The sequence below is a fragment of the Aquarana catesbeiana genome, linkage group LG13, assembly GCF_042186555.1.
Source record: "Aquarana catesbeiana isolate 2022-GZ linkage group LG13, ASM4218655v1, whole genome shotgun sequence".
Classification (NCBI taxonomy): Eukaryota; Metazoa; Chordata; class Amphibia; order Anura; family Ranidae; genus Aquarana; species Aquarana catesbeiana.
Genome location: NC_133336.1, coordinates 72025381 through 72046446, shown reverse-complemented (window position 1 = coordinate 72046446; position 21066 = coordinate 72025381). Strand labels below are relative to the sequence as shown.

Sequence of the window (21066 nt, the reverse complement as noted above, 5' to 3'; positions counted from 1 at the left end):
ATCCACTGTACGAGCATTTAGCTACAGAAACCTGGGTTAAACGTTCCTGGGAAGCACATAATTCTTATTTGTCTAAATGAGGCTAGAATGAATACACCTAGATGCAGCTTATTGTCCAGGTGTGACTTTAGCTATAGCAAAGTTTTTCATGCTTCATTTAGAAATGAGCTCCAAATTGTTATTATTATACAGCACAAATGGCAAAACACAAGGCCAGCGGGCTGCATTCGAGCCACCAGGCCATATGTGGCCCTTGCAGTTTTCAGCCGGCGACAACTTCGGTTCTCACCCCCTTCTTCAGCAGTGACAGCTTTGATCTCGGCGGCTCCCGGATGTATTCTAACAGATCCTCACAGGCACTCATGGCTGGGACAGAGCTCCTGAATTAGACAGAACGATCAGGCAAGGCAGAGCTGCCTACACAGGGAGGGAGTTGCCTATACAGGGAGGTTCTACAACTGGGCTAGGTAGGAAAGAGATATGCAAGGAAGTTGGGGGGGGGGGGGGGGGGGGGGTGAGGGCTGTGGAGGACGACGGGTGGAAAGGAGATGTTGCACACTGTATAAAGCCCACCCCTGAACCCCACACTCCCCTGAACTCTGTACATAGCTTATTCCTCAACTCTGCACTCTGTACATAGCGTACCCCTGGTATACAGGATCTGTGCCAACAGCTTGTGCAGCGCCTCAGAAAATGGGAGGACTTGCATTACAATACAAAGGCTCTGATAATTTGATCTGGACGTAAGTGTTTTGAAGCCCGTGTGCTGCCTTAGACAGCTTTCATCGCAACAAGTGCCCCCACTGGAATATTTCCCCTCTATTGAACTTTTGGTGGCAGCTCCCTAATGGGGAGACAGACAGCAATAAAAACCCGACAGGGGTTTAACCCCACACCACGTGATCCAAATCAATAAAAAGGGTTTTTTAACTACACTTTAATTTGCATTTAAAGTGAACGTGAACTCAAAAGGAGAAAATATCTAATGTTTGAGGAGATATCTAAAAATGTCTCAAAACACTGTACCAAAGCTGTACCCTGGAAACTTTGAACTTTTTTTGGAATTCCACCTAAAATATAGCACTGCTCTTCCTGGTATGTGAGTGTACCTAGGCATTCCTGTGGCTTTATCATCATACCTGATATCTGCAGTGTGAGATCCAAGGCACTGCTGCCTCTAACTGCTAGTCCCAAAGGATTAGGCGTTTGATGTTATATCACTGCTGTACTGATCACTGTTCTTGCTGGAGGCTCTAATGCAAGGCTGCAAAGCCCTGAAACTACCAAGTTGACCCCCTCCATGCAGGAACAGAGTCACAGAAAGTTAGTAACAGGGAAAATATCAGCTACTATTTTGTATTATTAGTATTGTAAAAAAACAGGAATGGAGAGTAGAGGCAAACCTGTAAGTACAAGTAAGTGCTATAAAGAAATACCTGAAAATTTGGGAGAGAGGTAAACACTGGGTTCAACAAGAGTTCTGTCTGTATCCTCATGTGTTCCTTGTATGACTGTTAAACACAAAGAAAACATTTTTGTAACAACTGATAGATCATATGAAAATCAATTATTGTTCATATACACATGTTCATAAAGCCTTTTAATAATAAGCCCAGGATCTCTGATGGCAGCAGCAGGTCGATATATTCATGGACGCAATTGCACTTGTTTTTCAGGATCATGTACACATGGGGGTTGATTTACTAAAGGCAAATCCACTTTGCACTACAAGTGCACTTGGAAGTGCAGTCGCTGTAGATCTGAGGGGAACATCTGAAATGAGGGGAAGCTCTGCAGATTTTTTCATCCAATCATGTGCAAGCTAAAATGCTGTTTTTTATTTTCCTTGCATGCCCCCCTCAGATCTACAGCGACTGCACTTTCAAGTGCACTTGTAGTGCAAAGTGGATTTGCCTTTAGTAAATAACCCCCATGGTCTTCAAATCTCTATTATTCTAGTGTTTCGTTTTTCACATTTTTAAAAGGTTACTCATCCAAGTTTCCAGAGTTGTATATAATAAAGAAATTTTGAAGATCAAGCACTTGAGGGAGCGATGTTTGATTCCACATAAAATGATCCTCCTCCCTTCAAGATGAAATAAATTCTCTTGAAGTTGTGCCTAATAAAAGGCATGGGGGAGGCTCTCTCTGCAGGTGATCTTTCCCAAATACTGACCTTGTTCTGTAGTGTGTCTCTTTGTGGAAGTGGCTGTCTTGGTAGTGGCATACAGCTTTGCTTCCTCAAGTCAGAAGCTCCAGCAAAGAGAACAGTGATCAGTACAGTAGTGACATTTCTAGATCTTACTCCCAATTTAATGAGACTAGCATTCAAAGGTAACAAAGCCTTACATCTCACACTGCAGATATACAGCTATAAGAATGTGGACACAGGAGTGCCTAGGCACCCTCCAACATGCCAGGAAGTGCGCTGTTTATTTTCTGGAGGAATTTGAGATAATAATTTTTACACAGTACTGGTAAGGCACAAAAAACATTTTTAATCACCGTATTTATCGGCATATAACACGCACAGGAGTATAACACGCACCTTAATTTTTTTTTTGCATTTTAAATAAAAGAACTTTGAAGCAAAATAAGGGTCAGTGCCCATCAATGCAGCCTCATCAGTGCCCATTTGCAGCCTCACCAGTGCCCATCAATGCAGCCTTACCATTGCAGCCTCATCAGTGCCCATCTGCAGCCTCACCAGTGCCCATCAATGCAGCCTAACCATTGCAGCCTCATCAGCGCCCATCTGCAGCCTCACCTGTGCCCATCAATGCAGCCTCACCATTGCAGCCTGATCAGTGCCCATCTACCGCCTCGTCATTGCCCATCATTGCAGCCTGCTCAGTGCCCATCTGCAGCCTCACCTTTGCCCATCAATGCAGCCTCACCAGTGCCAGATTACACAGAGCCGGGATCTCCTATGTACTCGGTGCTCTCAGTCACTCACCGTCCCGCTTCCTTGCCCGGCCCTTATGATAGACAGAACACCGGTCCAATGCCGGGACATGTGACGTCTATGCTAGGAGCCATGGCAGGAGGTGGGACTGTGAGGGACTGCGAGCGCCGAGTACAAAGGACCTTCCGGCTCTGTAATCTGGGGGTGCTCGCCCCCTCCTTCTACTCCGAGGCAGCCAGGTTCGGCGTATAACACACACCCTCGATTTGCCCCCTATTTTCAGGGGGGAAAAAGTGTGTGTTATACGCCGATAAGTACAGTATTCCCTATGACATACCACATCTTAATTTTTTGAGTTCAGGTCCACTTTAAAAATAAAATCTGCCTCAAATGATTTAGAGTTAGGACTGCAGATAATATTGGGGTGCCATGAAGTGGCTCTGAAGCTTACGCATGTATTTGCAAATGTATGCAAACTAAACTGTTTTTAACGCATACTGTTAGACAAGATAATTTGGTTGGTTAGCAGGCTGGTCGTAAGTTGAGCTGGGAATTTTCTTTGGTTTTGTTTGACATACGTCACCTTTCCATGTGCGCCTTGCTGCAAAGGCCAGTTAAAAGTGTGGGCAGTGGCCATTTGTTTGTACTGTTGGAGTACTGGTGTGGGGGATACACTGGACACCTTTGCTGCCATTGTGCTATATGCTGGGTGTACAGTGCGCCCCTGTGCCTTTAAGGAGGGGTGGGCTCCCTCCAGGCTCACCTGCCCTCTGCCTATCCATTATAATGAATGTGCTTCCACTGTGGAGGCTCTCAAAATTTAGAGTTAGGACTGCAGATAATATTGGGGTGTTGTGAAGTGGCTCTGCAGCTTATGCATGTATTTGCATATGTGTGCAAACTAAACCAGTTTTAACCCATACTGTTAGATAATTTAGTTGGTTGCAGGTTGGTCGGTAAGTTGAGCTAGGAATTTTTCTTTGGCTTTGTTTGACTCGCCTGATTTTACCATCAACATCAATAGCACAACTATCAGCCCCTCTACTAATGCAAGGGTGGCTAGGTGTAATCCTAGACTTTCCTTTAGGCCTACATCCAATCACTGACCAAATCTATCTGCCTTAACATTTCCAAAAGTCACCCCTTCTTAACCAACGACACCACAAAGCTACAAATTCCCTCTCTTCTCTCGCCTTGACTATTGCAACTCCTTTCTGGATGGGCTAAAGTTACACAGCTAGTCTCACTTACTAATCGATTATTGTCCACCACCTCTGTCAATTCTTCCACTGGCTTCTGCTTTCCCATTGTATACAATATATTGGGGTGCCATGAAGTGGCTCTGCAGCTTACGCATGTATTTGCAAATGTATGCAAACTAAACTGTTTTTAACGCATACTATTAAAAACCCCATCTCAAAGTATCACCCAAACCATACTGTTCGCTCCACCCAAGACTTCCTGCTATCTAGCTCTTTTGTCACCTCCCCCCATGTTCCCCTTCAGGACTTCTCCACAGCCTTCTCGCTTTCTCTGGAACTCACTAATCTGCTCAGCTATTCCATACTCTGTCTGCCTTTAGGCGATCCTTGAAAATAGATCTCTTCAGGAAGTCTTTCCTTTCTCCACCTAAAACTGCACTTCTACCTTCTCCTATGAACTATTAATTTTTGTACCACTTTTCCCTACCTCTTGTAAGCTTTTATGAGCAGGATCCTCCACTCTCCTGAACTGAGTTGTATTGTAACTGTCTTCCTTTATTTTGTAAAAGTACAATGCAAACTGTTTGTGCTATATAAATTTTGTATAGTTATAATTATATAACAACTTTAAAATATCACATATTCTATAAAAAAAAAATATTTTTACTGCCTTCCATGACAGTGGTTTTATTTAATAACATAACTATAGTCTGTGAGGAAGAGCATACATTATGGGGGTAGGGTTTAAGGACATGATAAAGGTTGGGAACCAGTGGGGAGTAGTGTTATACTAGGTTACAAGGGAAGAAGTAAAGACTTAAAAATGCTGGCGTGTACTAAAAATAGGCAGCTACTTAATGTGACAGATAATGCGCTGCCAACATCTTCCTCCCACTGGGTCCATTTCAAATCTGGCAAACACCTCTGTTTTATTTACTCTAATGTGAGGTTTGAAGTCTCCCACTAGGAAATCATTCCAAAAGTGTGAGATACCGACAAAAGACTGCAAAGAGCTGAATATATCTGCTTTATGGCAGACACTGACAGTAGGAGAGATTAACGCCTCTTGCAGAAGTCAGGGTCTGCTCTGTACTATACAGAGAATGTGGCTGACTAACAGACACCAAGATGGTGCACTAAGCACTTAATATTGCTGCAATGTGTATGGGGTGGCGAGAATCTTCAGCACGCTGGTAACTGTAAAGCAGCAACAGATGTCCCAATTGGTGGATCCCTATCAATAAGCTTTATATTACCTAGTCCTAGATGAAGCCAGCCATACACATAATACTGATTATACTGTCTCCCCTGGATTTACCAAATCTATGCAATATGCAGGTTTAGTTGAAAAATCTATTCAATTTCTATCTAATCAAGCTCCTCTAATACAAAACTGTTTTTGGTATTACACAGTACAGGTATGACCCAAATGTAACCAATGGTGTCCCTGGGGGGGGGGGGGGGGGGGGGCAGAGGGGGGCCCTGACCCCCCCAACAATATGCTGTGCCCCACCATTTGCCCCCCAATTAAAAAAAAATATATTTTTTTTTTTTACAAAAAGGCAATGTCTAAGAGGGAGAGCGTCCCCAGTCAGCCCCTGCGGGTGATTCCTCCCCCCTCCCTTTGCTCGCTGACACTGCATAATGCAAGTGCTCACACAACCACGGCCACACGATCTGCACCTTCCCCTGCATCCTCATTGGCAGGGAGAAGAGCGAGTTGCAGGAAGGACTCCACCAGGACTCTCAGTTACTGAAAAAACAGACTGATTTCTCCCACCCTTAGGGCAGGAGAACCAGCCTGTAAATTCCAAGAGATGCCAGACCAGCACTGTCAATAGCAGGGGCAGGACAGCAAGAGGAGCCTGGGGAACCCCACAGTGGCAGAACACCAGGGCCCGGTGGCAAGACAACCTTTGCAACCCTGATAGTTCTCCACTGCTTTGGACCCTTATATTTTTCTTGGTATGCTGGTGACATATCTCTTGTTTTCTGCCACCCTGAGGGGGGCCCAATACAGTAGGAAGGGAGCTCACTACAGAACATGTGAAAGGGCTGTTGTGGGATCGTAGTAAAGGGCCCCAGGATAGATATATAATTGCATTTTATAGTTGCCCCCCTACTTTTGTCCCTGTCCCCCCCCTAAATATGAAAGCTGGAGACGCCACTGAATGTAACCCCAAACTCCAATCCAGTGCCGCAAACAGTTTGCCCTGGATCAACGTCATGAGGTGCCATGGTGCAGGTGGGCTGGCCACCAGCACCATACCAACCAATGACGTTCTAGGACCAGGACACAGGTATCATTCTTTGCTATGGTGGAATAAAAAAACTGTAAGCGCAAATGGTAGTGCAACTGTGAAGATATAAATGAATACTCATATGTTAGTTAATAAGTCCATATAAGATCAGGGATTGGTGATGAACAACAGCAGCTGTCCTCAGAGAGAGATAATTTTGTGATTGGGGGGAGAAAAGGGGAAAACACAGGAAGCGCCACCTGAGTGTAGTATTCAAATCACAGTTTAATGGCAAAAATACATGGTTACACTCACAAGATAGAAGTAAAAACTGGCTCATCTGTAGATGGTTGCATCCAGGTCTCTCCTAGCTAGGAGTGACCTGGATGTAACCATCTACAGATTGAGAGACCTGGATGTAACCATCTACAGATGAGCCCGCTTTTACTTCTATTTTGTGAGAGTAACTGTGTATTTTGCCATTAAACTGTGATTTTAATACTACACTCAGGTGGTGCTTCCTGTGTTTTCCTCTGTTGTCATTCTTTGCTATGATGATGGCGGCCGGCCAGCCCGCCCGCACCATGCCAATGTATGACTGATCCAGCCACCAGCTTTAGGAAGTCTGCTTCCTTCAAACCTCCTCCACCTCCTGTGCTCTGCCACACTGCTGGAGCCAAAAGGTAGGGCTCTGATGTGAAGAGAGGGCTCTGTGATGGGGGAGCTTATGCATAGGGGAAATTCTGATGTGATGGGGCTTTCATGTATAAAGGTAGGCCTCTGGTATGAAGGAAGGAGCTTCTAATGTGAATTGTTTTTCATCAAGGCATGTGTGTATTGTCCCAGGCTCATGATTCCCATTGATAAGTAACATTTATGTTTTTACATATTAGAATGGGGTGCCTCGAGATTTTGCATACTTTAAAAGGGTGCTATGACTGAAAAAAGGTTGAGAAATGCTGCCCCCAATCTCACGCTCTACATCAGTGGTCTCCAAACTGCAGCCCGGGGGCCAGATGTGGCCCTTTGCTTGCTTTTATTCTGCCCTTGGGGCACAAGTTCATCAACTGATAACAATGATGGGCCATAGTTCGCCCTATTGACACCAGTGAAGGGGCACAATTCCTCCCAACAACATCAACAATGGGGCACAATTTCTCACAATGACACCAAAGATGGGACACAATTCCTTCTATTGACACCAAAAATGGGACACAATTCCTCCTACTGACACCAACGATCGGGCATTGTTTTTCCCCACTGATGGTCAGGACCATTTCTTCTCCCAATGGCCACAGACTGGCCCTCCTAAAGTCTGAAGGAAATTAAACTGGCCCTTTGTTTAGAATGTTTGGAGACCCCTGCTCTAGAGTATGTCCCAGCATTATTTCTTCTTTTAAATTGTTGCTGTAGCAAGAAATAGCTTTTATTACTCCCCGAGATATTATCATCAAGCATATAAAGTTCTTGCAGACGCAGCTGTTAGGAGCTCAGTCCCTACTAGCTTAGGCACACCCCCAGAAATACATCTTCCAAGAACCCATTGCCTACACAAAGTTTGTAGGCAGGCTCTTGGAAGTAAAGAAAGCAGCACTGGTTTACTGAGCACAAAAATCTATATATTCATAGACAGGGCAACATTGTCAGCTCATTACAATAGTATTTACAGTATTTTTCTGTACTTGCAGCATTTTAAAAGCATACAACTTTGGGAAAGGTGAATACAATTCACGCTTTTTTTTTTTATTGTTTATTTTGTCCAAAATACCCCTGCAGGGTGGAGTTTAGCTTTACGTGTATGTAAACCCTTCGGCCCGTGTGTACACCAGCCGGTCTCAACGACCGGCTTCTGTCAAACTGACCCATGTGTTCTGGCAAGGGGGCAGTCCCTCTGTCAGAACACAACTCAGTGGGAAGATCACTGTACCAATGTTAAATAGTTAGTACAGCAAGGTCCGCAGTTTATCAAAACCTGATAGTGTGTACTAAGCTTTAGTGTCCATATCACATTTAAGTGTTATTGAGTCAAAATCTAGAACATCCATACTAATTGCAAAATACAAACTGTGCGCCCACATTTTGACAGGAAAAAAAAATTTAAACCTCATATTATTCAGCTGCCTATCTGACACTGATGGAGCTTTAATTATGTGCACAGAGATTACACCACTCACACCTAATGTCCTCATTAAGTGGTTTATACTCCTATAAATGTCCAACGTCCTCATTATAGCTTCACCTTTATTAGTGTGCTGTGTAGGTCAGCCACAGGACAATAGCATTTGTCAAGTGACTTAATGCTGGGCCTGTTCCCATGTGTTATGTGTCATAACCTTAATGGCTGCAACATTCTGATAATTCTGCCTATGTGATATTTCAAGAATTATATACTGAACCAGTGACTACATGGACAAATCGGTAACCAAATTCAAGACTCACGTGTGCCCATAATAGCACAGGGCCATGGATAAGTATTGTAGTGCCCCCTTGTGGCAGGATGTGAAGCCAATTCCCAAACTGAGGCCTACAGTCTATTTTTAGTGATGGCGAGTTTGAGAACCTAGTAACCATCCCACTTTCAAGTTCCTCACTTATCTCCGTCTTCAGTCTATGTAGGAAAACACTCGTTCACCTATTTCTAGGCCTAGTCTGCAGGGTGTGCTGCCAAAACAATCGGGGCCCATGCGACATTGGGCACATTGCTGGCCACATACACCCAGGGAAACCTTTCTACCTCTGCCAAGCAGGCAAAGCCTCCTCCACTAGGATACCACTCATTCCTGACCAGAAATGGTTTCATCTTTACTTACCCCAAGTATAGGCCATTTTGCATAAAGGGCATGGGAAAAAAAAAGTTACCTTTTTTTTTAAAGGCATTTCCTGAACTTGGCAACACATGAAAGTTCAAACTTATACACTCACCAGCCACTTTATTAGGTACACCTTGCTAGTACTGGTTTGGACCCTCTTTTGCCTTCAGAACTACCTTAATTCTTCATGGCATAAGTTCAACAAGGTGTTGGAAATATTCCTCAGAGATTATGGTCCATATTGGACATGACTGCATAACGCAGTTGCTACAGATTTGTTGGCTGCACAATCATGATGCGAATCTCCTGTTCCATCACATCCCAAAGGTGCTCTATTGGATTGAGATCTGGTGACTGTGGAGCCCATTGGAATACAGAGAACTCATGGTCATGTTCAAGAAACCAGTTTGAGATGATTTGAGCTTTATGACATGGTGCATTATCCTGCTGGAAGGAGCCATCAGAAGATGGATACATTGTAATCATAAAGGGATGGACATGGTCAGCAATAATACTCAGGTAGGTTGTGGCATTTAAACGATGCTCAATTGGTACTAAGGGGCCCAAAGTGTGAAAAGAAAATAATCCCCCATAACATTACACAACCAGCCTGAACCGTTGATACAAGACAGGATGGATCCATGCTTTCATGCTGTTTACGCCAAATTCTGACCAAACCATCTGAATGTCGCAGCTGAAAATTGAGACTAATCAGACCAGGCAACGTTTTTCCAATCTTCTATTGTCCAATTTTGGTGAGCCTGGGCCAATTCTAGCCTTAGTTTCCTGTTCTTAGCTGACAGGAGTAGAATCCGGTGTGATCTTCTGCTGCTGTAGCCCATAGCTTTAAGGTTCGATGTGTTATGCATTCAGAGATCGTGTTCTGCATACCTTGGTTGTACCGAGTGGTTATTTGAGTTACTGTTGCCTTTCTATCATCTCAAACCAGTCTGCCCATTCTCCTAGTTAAAGGGGATTCGTTGACAATCGGTTTTGACCAGTGTAAAAAAAACAAAAAACAAAATACCCACAAAGGGCGAGGATGGAAATTTTTGCTCAGTCGAGAATGAACATGTTTCTAATCATCGAATTAGCTCCTGGCCAAGAAAAATCTAAAGTAGTCATATGCACATGCACTTTTCAAAATTAATCCTACACACAAAAATCTTTCTGCAAAAATCAGGACATTGATATGGTACACAAAAATGAAAGGTTGTCTGAAATTAGTGGAATCCATGAAAGCACCAATGAATGGTTGGACGAGCAATTTTTATATTTTCTCTTGCAAAGTTCTACAGGTGTAAATTTTGGTACTGCCGAGCAGCGGGCACTGATGTTCTTCTAATAAATTCTAGAGCCTAGGGCTGCCTAAATTTCTATGTCTTAATACAATATAGCAAGTTATTTTTCATTAGCCATGCTGAAAGGCAAGGCCCATGACACAGAATGTATTAGCTGTCATGGCAATGAATGCACAGAGGTGTGACAGTCCTCATGCTAACCGGTATGTATATATTATTTGTTATAAATGGACGAGGCAGTTCAAGTTCTAAGTTAGTATTTCTCGGGTAATAGTTTCAAGCTGTACGGCACAGCTGTATGGACCCAGACACACATGCTATCGCAGTAATGCTTTGATAGCAGGGGGCCCTTGAGTGTCAGGATATAGAAAAGGCAGCAGTTGCTGGCTGTGAAAACAGTCTGATGCAAACCAGATGGGGGACTGACTTGATGGGCAACACAAAGGAAAACAATTGGCTCATTCACCAAAGTCAGACCACTACCCTAGAGAATAACCAGAAGACAATAAGACAGGCACGACTGATGCAAACAAGCAACGGGCCATGTGGCAAAGCTGGAAAATAAATGGATTTCTCCCCACACCAGGGCTATAAATGATCTCTCCTTGATTGCTGCTCATTACAGAGTTTTATTTCAGGTATTGCAGGGGATGTGTGTACACAGCCATATTCAAAAAGACAGATAATCAGGAAAAGGCTTGAGTTTCCTTGCCTGTCAGACATGTTTATGGCATCAATAAATTACACCAAAACGATGTATGCAGACTGGACATAACTTTGTGCTGAAAGTTCTAGTGGCACCACCTTTCCAAATCGTAGATGCAAACATCTGGCACATGAAGTTAAAGCAGACCTTCCAAGGAAAACCAAAGATCTGCTTTTTAGGTAGCCCCCTGCTTCCAAACATCAATGGCTTTAAAAAGCCATTGATCAAGAAACCCCTTACTGGATGTTTGTCTGCTGAATTACTTGCATCATTCTGTAACACTCACATCATGTATCATCATTTGCCATTTTTATTCTATAAAATGCTGTTATCACTTTTTTTAACCTTTTTGCATCTCTGTGCTGCTGGTCGTTTTTGGCCTTTCAGACACTTCCTGTCTACATGTAGCCACTCCAGCATCAGGTGCATGCAGCTGTTCTACTGATAATGACTAAGGTAGAGCATATTTGTGCAATGTGTGTCTGCACTGCTGCAGGGAGGACTATCGGAAGAGAGTCGTCACTCCATTGTAGGGATGTCAAACCGACTTTTCATCCATTTAAGTACCGTATTTATCGGCGTATAACACGCACCGGCGTATAACACGCACCTCAATTTAGGAGGGAATTTTAAGGAAAAAAAACTTTTAGGAGGGAAGTTGAAGGGAAAAAAACTTACATTTAAATGCCCATCATTGCAGCCTTCTCAGTGCAGCCTTGCCCCAGTCCAGCCTTGCCCAGTGCAGCCTTGCCCCAGTCCAGCCTTGTCAGTGCAGCCTTGTCAGTGCAGCCATGTCAGTGCAGCCTTGCCAGTGCAGCCTTGCCAGTGCAGCCATGTCAGTGCAGCCATGTCAGTGCAGCCTTGCTAGTGCAGCCATGTCAGTGCAGCCTTGTCAGTGCAGCCTTGCTAGTGCAGCCTTGCTAGTGCAGCCATGTCAGTGCAGCCTTGCTAGTGCAGCCATGTCAGTGCAGCCATGTCAGTGCAGCCTTGCTAGTGCAGCCTTGCTAGTGCAGCCATGTCAGTGCAGCCATGTCAGTGCAGCCTTCCCCAGTGTCCAGTCCAGCCTTGCCCCAGTCCAGCCTTGCCCCAGTCCAGCCTTGCTGAAGCCTGTGAGCTTCAAAATCGCCGACCGCGATTTGAAAATGGCGCCGCCGGCGCCGAAATACACAGAGCCGGTCCTCGGCTCTTCTCGGCGGCTCTCGTTTACTTTCGGTTCCACTCGGACGGTGAGCGGAGCTATCCGAAACTAGCCGAGTATACTCGGCTAGGTTCGGGCGGCGCTCGAGTGAAACCGAAAGCCGCCGAGAAGAGCCGAGGACCGGCACTGTGTATTTAGACGCCGGCGGCGCCATTTTCAAATCGCGGTCAGCGATTTTTTAATTCTGACAGGTCAGGATCGCAGGGGATCGGCGTATAACACGCACCCGCGATTTTCCCTTGATTTTAAGGGGAAAAAAAGTGCGTGTTATACGCCGATAAATACGGTAAATGAAAATGCAGGAGTTGCTTGGAAGAAAAGTATGCATGTGAAAGCAAGCTGCATTTGCCCAACTACAAAAGTCCAAACATTGATATTGAAGATAAAAGGTTAGCTTTAAAGTATAACTAAAGATCCACCTTTTGTGGAGATGCCCGAAATTACACATATATTGGAGGAAGGTAGAGGACACCCTTGGTAATGAGTTCCAAGTTGATCTTCATACCAATCCCAAACTTTGTCTATTGGGCATAGTGGATGATCTTCAGGTAGAGGAAGTTACTAAACAAACTTTAGCAAGAGCTCTATTCCAAGCACGTATTCTGATTCTTAGACACTGGAAGTTGGTGGACCCTCCCTCCTGGAAGGAAAGAATAACTAAAAGCAAAACTTTTTTTTATCCAGTTTTGGATAGAGTGGAGAGGGATTGGAACACCTGTCAGGTATTATTGCTGTCTGTGCTCCCCGTTAAGGAGATACACCCTCTCTATCTGTCCTGTGTACCATTATCATTGAAAGTGAACGTAATCCCATATTTTGGGTTGTCCCCAGAAAACTAATAGAAGGGAAATCTTCCAATAGGGAAACTAGTTCTGGTGACCTGGGGGTCCCCAGGGAATTCCCTCCATTTGCAGAAATTTCATCTTACTTCCTTGCTTGGCTTTGGGACAGCAAGTGAAGGGAAATCTCCACAATGGGACTCGGATTGGGCGGAAAAAAAAAAGAATCTGACAGGGGTTATTAACCCTCCCTTGCTCTATCCAAAATGAAAAAAAAAAGATTTGCCTATAGTTCTACTTTAAAGCAGTAGTAAACCGGTACTGCCATAATGTGCTAGTATGCATCGCATACTAGCACATTATGTGAAACTTCCCATAAACACCATCACCGTAAAAGAAACCTCATGCTCAGAAGTGATCCCCATTGGTAATGCACTTACCTTAAACGGGCCAAAAAAAAAGACTTGGTATCTCCTGGTACACCTGGATAAACTGCTATTCTGATGAATACATCCTTTCATGAGACAGCAATGCATAGAACCTGGTATCTCCTTGTGGTGTGAAAAAGGATTCTGCTTTTAATTATTTCACGGTAATCTCTTTAACCACCTCAATACAGTGCACTTTCACCCCCTTCCTGCCCAGGCCATTTTTCAGCTTTCAGCGCTGTCACACTTTGAATGACAATTGCGTGGTCATGCAACACTGTACCCAAATGAAATTGCTATCATTTTTTTCCCCACAAATAGAGCTTTCTTTTGGTGGTTTTTGATCACCTCTGCAGTTTTTATTTTTTGCGCTATAAACAAAAGAGTAACAAGTTTGAAAAAAAACGCACATTTTTTCCTCAGTTTATTATATATATTCTTCTATATTTTTGGTAAAAAAAAAAAACAAAAAAAAAACGCAAGAAGCATATATTGATTGCCAAAAGTTATATTGTCTACAAAATAGGGGATAGATTTATAGCATTTTTATTATTTTTTTACTAGTAATGGCAGCGATCTGCGATTATTATCGTGACTGTGATATTGTGGCGGACATATCGGACACTTTTGACACATTTTTGGGACCATTCACATCTATACAGCGATCCGTGCTATAAAAATACACCGATTACTGTATAAATGTGACTGGTGGGGAAGGGGTTAACACTAGGGGGTGATCGAGGGGTTAATCATGTTTCCTAGGGAGTGTTTCTAACTGTAGATGGAGGGGACTCACAAGGGAAGGAGACCGATCGGTGTTCCTCTGTACTTGGAACACACCATCGGTCTCCTCTCCTCTGACAGGACGTGGATCTGTGTGTTTACACACACAGACCCACGGTCCTGCTGTGTTACCGGGCAATCGCTGGTGCCCGGCAGACATCGCGGCTGCCGAGCACGCGCATCAGGTCCCGAGTGACACGACGGGTGTGCGCGAGTGGCGGCGGCGGGCGCGCACCCCCTGGTGGGCCAGGAAGGCGAGGGCGTCATATGACGCCCTCCCAGAATGAGAGCCACGCCACCTGGCCGTCATGCGACAGGCGGCGGGTGGCAAGCGGTTAATTGGCTCACCCGATGTTACATGCAAAAAGAAAGGAATGTTTTATTGGGGACATGCCCACAACCGATAAAATTATGCTTACAAGAAAGTTGAATAAAAACAGCTATCTCAATGTACAATCTGCACTTCACAGTTCACGTCAATCTCACCGCTTTCCGATGTTACCAAACGCGGTGAGTCCCGGGTTGACACAAACTGGAGACTGGCAGACAGAGGAGCTGCATGGCCACGCCCAAACGCGTTTCGTAATCACGTCTTCCTCAGAGGGCGTGGCCAAGCAGCACAGCTCATCCCTTATATACTCCCGACGGATGAGAGATTAACTCACACCCGGCCGGAGTGTCACTCGCCAGCGCGTGTCTCACTATAGGCTTACCTATAGTTAAAAGTCATGCATGGGGATTTACTCTCCCACATTAATTCACTAAGCTATAATGATTACTTGCTTGCAGCAATACCATCTAATGAGATTTGGTACCTTGCCAGAGTCATCCTAAAGCTATGTATTGTCCAATTATCACCCAGGCACCAGGCATCTAAAGCTGGCCATGGATGGATAGAAATTTAATTCCCCCATCCACCTAATTTCTGTTCATGGAGGAATCTTAACAAATAACAGTGTATGTGGCCACCTTTGGGAATGGTTGATGCCAAGATCAGTCACTAGCTACTCCTAATGGGCCTAACTTAACATAGCCAAAAGAAACTGCCCACACCATCTTAAATTCACAAATAAAATACAATCCTGCCCTGAAAAACTGGATGTTGCTGAATGTCTGAATATGACTGGTTGCTCTGTGCGACCTGTGATGATGGATATATAGGAGTCACCATTTACGTCCTTTTTCTAAAGGTTCAGGCTCTTGGGCTGTCTTCTGAATCCAACAATCATGTTTTGGTAAAGTGCAGTATAGATGTCCAGACCTTCCTGGCTAAATGCTGGGTCAGTGAAATACTAGGTAGAAAAGCCAGAATCAGGATAACAGCCAAGAAAAGCCATTTAATCGTATATGAGACAATAATCAACAACCAGTATTTAAAAGTGTATGAAAGTTTTTACTGTTCCATAGTAGATCTATTAGCCTATCACCATGACCAGCCAAATCTGTAGCAGATCCAGCCACTCACAGGTGAGAAGAAAAGGTATCGAGCAGCTGCTTGTTTATGGAGGACCAGCATTACCTAGTCATGAATTCTAGTACAGATGACATTCAAGTGGCTAACAACCGACTTTAGGCTCAATTTCACAAAGCTTAACACCAGGATAAGGATCTTTATTTTAAAAAAAGTGATAGTCATTATCAGCCAATATTGTCCAATAAGATTTGGAAATTACAGTCACATGGCTACAATAGGGATCCTTATTTTTGTACTGACGCTTCTTAATGTAATCTAACTACACTGTAAGCAAATGAAGCAAACTATTGGAACAAGGACTGAACATTCTAATAGAAGCCTGCAGGGTAATTATAAAAAGGAGTTTACTTCTATTTTAAAAGGCAGGAACAAAGCCAGGTGTATTTGCAACATGTCACCATATAGTAAATAATTCAGTGTACTTAGAGAGGATGCTGCTTTGCAAAATTCCAACCATTACTTTGATGCAGCCAGTAAATGCAATACAAATTGGATCCAGTACAAGCACTAGAGGTGTGCAGTGTAAAACAAACACATTGTAATTTGTGCAATGTCACCTTTCATACTGGGATTCACACTTACCTAAAAAATACTGACCTCACTTCCACCATTTGACTAGCAAGTGAGAAACCACACTTCCTGGAAAAACTTAAAATTTACAAGCTATACAATTCACAACTCACAAGCTTGTGATTCTGCTCAGCAGAGAACCTGTCACATACATGGCAAGGTATGAAACCCTGTCTGGACAACATAGAACTGCTACAGCTTTCCATTATCACCTCTCTTTACCCTTCTATACTGCATGAAGTTGTCATTGTTCGGACAGAGCAAACAAATGTCCTAACCAATACGACACATGGATGGAAAATCTGACTGCATTTGTCTGTATCTGCAGCCACTTACAATTAATTCTATTGTCCCCGAGTGTTTCAGTTGTTAAGTATAGGTGGAAAATGTGAGATTGCCATTTCTGACCATATCACAATATGGCTTGGTCATATGCCTAATGTTCCTAGTCAGGTCGGAGGTCCTGATCACATGCATGGTCAACTTTAGATCTTGTTCTGGCCCACAGAACATTATATTTGTAGTGCAGATGATAGACAGAAAAATAAATGAAAATTAAACACTACCAAAACAGAGCAGTCACTGGTTTAACTCACACTGCCTAAAGCAAGGCATGTTATTGTAATGTTCTCATTCATAAACACAAAAGCAAGTGCAGCTCATCACTTAAAGCAGGGATATGCAATTAGGGGACCTCCAGCTGTTGCAGAACTACAAGTCCCATGAGGCATTGCAAGACTAACAGCCACAAGCATGACACCCAGAGGCAGAGGCATGATGGGACTTGTAGTTTTGCAACAGCTGGAGGTCCACTAATTGCATATCCCTGCCTTAAAGGATCAGTCCACCCAAACATGATATTTAAAGTGATATTAAAAAGGGTTTAAACATCTCATACTTACCTGCTCTGTGTAATATTTTGCAAAGAGCAGCTTTGATCCTCCTCCTCTTGGGTCCCTTACCAGCGCTCCTGGCTCCCTTTCTTCCTCTTGTTCCCGAGCCGCCTTTGTGTATCCATAAGGCATACAGAATATGGCTTGGCCCCGCCCCTTCTTCCTCCTCCCTAGCTGTGATTGATAACAGTGGGAGCCAATGGCTCCAGCTGCTGTCTCTCAGCCAATGAGGAGACCTAGGAAAGCAGTCGCTTTGGTGCACATTGCTGGATTGCAATCAGGCTCAGGTAAGCATTAGGGGGCTGCAGGGGGAGCTGCATACTGAAGTTTTTTTACCTTCATGCAAAGAATGCATGAAGGTAAAAAACGTTCAATCTTTAGAACCACTTTGACGTGAAACTAAACTCTGTAATGTACAACCCCAATTCCAAAAAAGTTGGGACACGGTGTAAAATCTACATAGAAACAGAATGCAATGATTAGCAAATCTCATAAACCCATATTTTATTCACAATAGAAAACATATTAAATGTTTAAACTGAGAAAATGTACCATTTTAACCTCTTCCCGCTGACCTACACAAATGTGGAATGGGCAACTTGCACATCTGGAAAGGCACCATCAATTCTGAAAGATATATCCAGGTTTTAGAGCAGTATATGCTCTCATCCAGACTATGGGGTTGATTTACTAAAGGCAAAAAGACTGTGCACTTTGGAAAGTGCAGTTGCACACAGCAAGAGCAGTTGCTCCAGTGTTTACACTGTGTTCCAGTGTAGTGGGTATTCTTTGCAAAGTGAAGCTTTACCTCATTTACTAAGCTCTGGAGCAACTGCACTTACAGAGTGCAATTGCACTTTCCAAGGTGCACAATCTATTGGCCTTTAGTAAATCAACCCCTATGTCTTTTTCAGGGAAGGCCTTGCATATTTCAGCAGCACAATTCTAAACCACATACTGCATCTATGACAACAGCATGGCTTTGTAGTAGAAAGGTTTGGGGGCTTAACTGGCCTGCCTGCAGTCCAGACCCCCACACCAATTGAAAATATTTGGTGCATCTTGAAATGAAAAATATGATAAAGATGACCCAGGACTATTGAGCAGTTAGAATCATATATCAGTCAGAAATGGGACAACATTCCTCTTCCAAAACTCCAGCAATTGGTCTCCTCAATTCCCAGACGTTACAGAGTGTTAACCACGTCAATACAGGGCATTTTCACCCCCTTCCTGCCCAGGCCAATTTTCAGTTTTCAGCGCTGTCGCATTTTGAATGACAACCCCCCCCCCCCCACAAATAGTGCTATATTTTGGTGGTATTTAATTTCTTGCGCTATAAACAAAAAAAGAGCTACAAGTTTTAAAAAAAAAAAAAAAAAAACACAATATTTTTTACTTTTTGCTATAATAAATAATCCCAATTTAAAAAAAAAAATAAAAAACTTTTTTTTCCCTCAGTTTAGGCCGATATGTATTCTTCTACATATTTTTAGTAAAAAAGAAAAAAGAAATCGCAATAAGCGTATATTGATTGGTTTGCGCAAAAGTTATAGAGTCTACAAAATAGGGGATAGATTTATGGCATTTTTTCCTTTTTTACTAGTAATGGCGGCGATCTGTGATTTTTACTGTGGCTGTGACATTGTGGCGGACACATTGGACACTTCTGACACTATTTTGGGACCATTCACTTTTATACAGCGATCAGTGCTATAAAAATGCACTGATTACTGTATAAATGTCACTGGCTGGGAAGGGGTTAACACTAGGGGGCAATCAAGGGGTTAAATGTGTTACCTAGGGAGGGATTGTAACTGTAGGGGACTCACAAGGAGAGGAGACCGATCAGTGTTCCTCTGTACTGGGAACACACGATCGGTCTCCTCTCCCCTGACAGGACGTGGATCTGTGTGTTTACACACACAGATCCACGTTCCGGCTCTGTTACTGGCAATCGCGGGTGCCCGGCAGACATCGCAGCCGCCGGGCACGCGCAGCGGCCCCCGAGTGATGTAGCATACGCGCGCGCCCCCTAGACGGCTGGGAAGCCCAGGACGTCATATGACGCCTGCCCGGGATGGGAGATCCCTCCTGCAGATGTCATTTGACTATGGGTGGGGTAGGAAGTGGTTAAAAGAAGAAGGAATGCTACACTGTGGTAAACATGGCCCTGTCCCAACTTTTTTGAGACATGTTGCCATTATCAATTTCAAAATTACATTTTTATCTTAAAGTGGTGCATTTTCTCAGTTTAAACATTTGATATGTTCTCCATTTTACAAAGCGTCCCAAAATTTTTTGGAATTGGGGTTGTATTCTTAACTGAAAAAATTACCTTCTATTGCTATCAACCGTCTCCAAATCCCTTATTTTTTTTTTGCTGCTGTAATCCAACTCCCTGTTAGAGAGTGGCTACATTCCTTCTCCATGGTCCCACTGTATGTAGGAATATAGCCATCCTCTGTTGCTCTCTCCTGAGATGGACTACTAGAGTCTATGGGATTTGTAGTGTGCATAGAACAGTGCACAAGACTAACTAGCACTGCTCATTCCAAACAAACAGAAGTGAGAGAATAAGGACATTGTTTAGTGTCATTTTAAGAGTTTTAATGGTTTGAGCAAGTTCATGGCATTACACAGGTTTTGGGTACTTAACACTGTGATCTCTGTGCCATAAATCCTGACTTCTGTCTCACTAGGCGTTTGCAGAGTTACTGTTGCTCTTATTACACTTTCCACAATATATATATAAAAAAAAATAAAACTCAAGAAAGGAAAGTGGAAAGTCCTTTTAATGGCCTCAAATTTTGATAAGGTAACATGCATGATAGGGTACAAGTCAACACCTGAAACAAGAATATAGACCTGGAAAATAAAACCTATATCAGACGTCCTTTTCTATATTCTTATTTGGGGTCAGCAGATCTGGGTACCAATGCCAAAGGACTAGCATGACAACCAGGCAAATGGGAAGTCAGCAATGGCTGCCTCTATGTTTACCTTAGGCCCTGCACGTGTATAACAGTATGATGCACATCCTGTAGATGTACATTAACTTTACTCTGTGCATCAATAAAACAGTCTGCTCCCATACGTACTGTTTCAGTGGACTTGTAGCAACCAACCAGGATAGAAGGAGAGCGAAGGTGTTAGAAGCTGATAGACCTAAAACTGTCTGAAGGACCATTTCCAAGTTTGTCATAACAATGGAATGGATGACCCAATTAATTTTACAAGAGACAGTGAGAAAACAAGGAGGACTCTTACTTTTTGAGGAGTTTCTAAGCAGAATTTTCCAAATAAGGAAAACACCTTCAAAGGGAAGTCAATGAAACTGGAAGTCATCAACAAACTTGGTCCAAGAAATAGATCTTGTCTACTTTGCCTAACGTTTTATTTGACTCTACTGGCCATCACTCCTTCACTTGTTAAGGGCTGTACACATGGGGCTTCTGTCAAAGGGGCATGACCAAAAAGGTCTGCTGGTCGGCATTCGATCGGTATTTTCAGCCAATGGCTGAGAGCACTGACTGGTGTGTTCTGGCAGGAAGCGGTCCCCCTGTCAGTACACAATAGCTCAGCGGGGGGAAATCGATGTACTAATATCAGATTGTTAGTACAGCAGCTCCACCCGAGCCCTTCAGTTATTTTTCGTTCAGCCCATTGAGTTGAATGAAAAAAAAAAAACTAATAGTGTGTACCAGGATTTAGACTTGGAAATGTCCATCCCAGGTGGCAGAATTTGCCTGTGTGTGGCCTACTCTAGTAGAGCAG

General features: G+C 43.5%; 1 protein-coding gene across 3 annotated transcripts in view; it reads right to left on the bottom strand.

The window, feature by feature from the left end:
• KIAA0586 (KIAA0586 ortholog) overlaps positions 1-21066 on the bottom strand; it is a 243281-nt gene that overhangs the window by 41839 nt on the left and 180376 nt on the right. For 2 of the 3 annotated variants that reach the window (XM_073610065.1, XM_073610066.1), the window contains exon 31: positions 1437-1511. The exons of the other annotated variant lie outside the window; for it this stretch is intronic. In XM_073610065.1, the coding sequence (XP_073466166.1) occupies positions 1437-1511 (75 nt within the window). The remainder of the gene's footprint in view (positions 1-1436; positions 1512-21066) is intronic. 3 annotated transcript variants of the gene reach the window in all.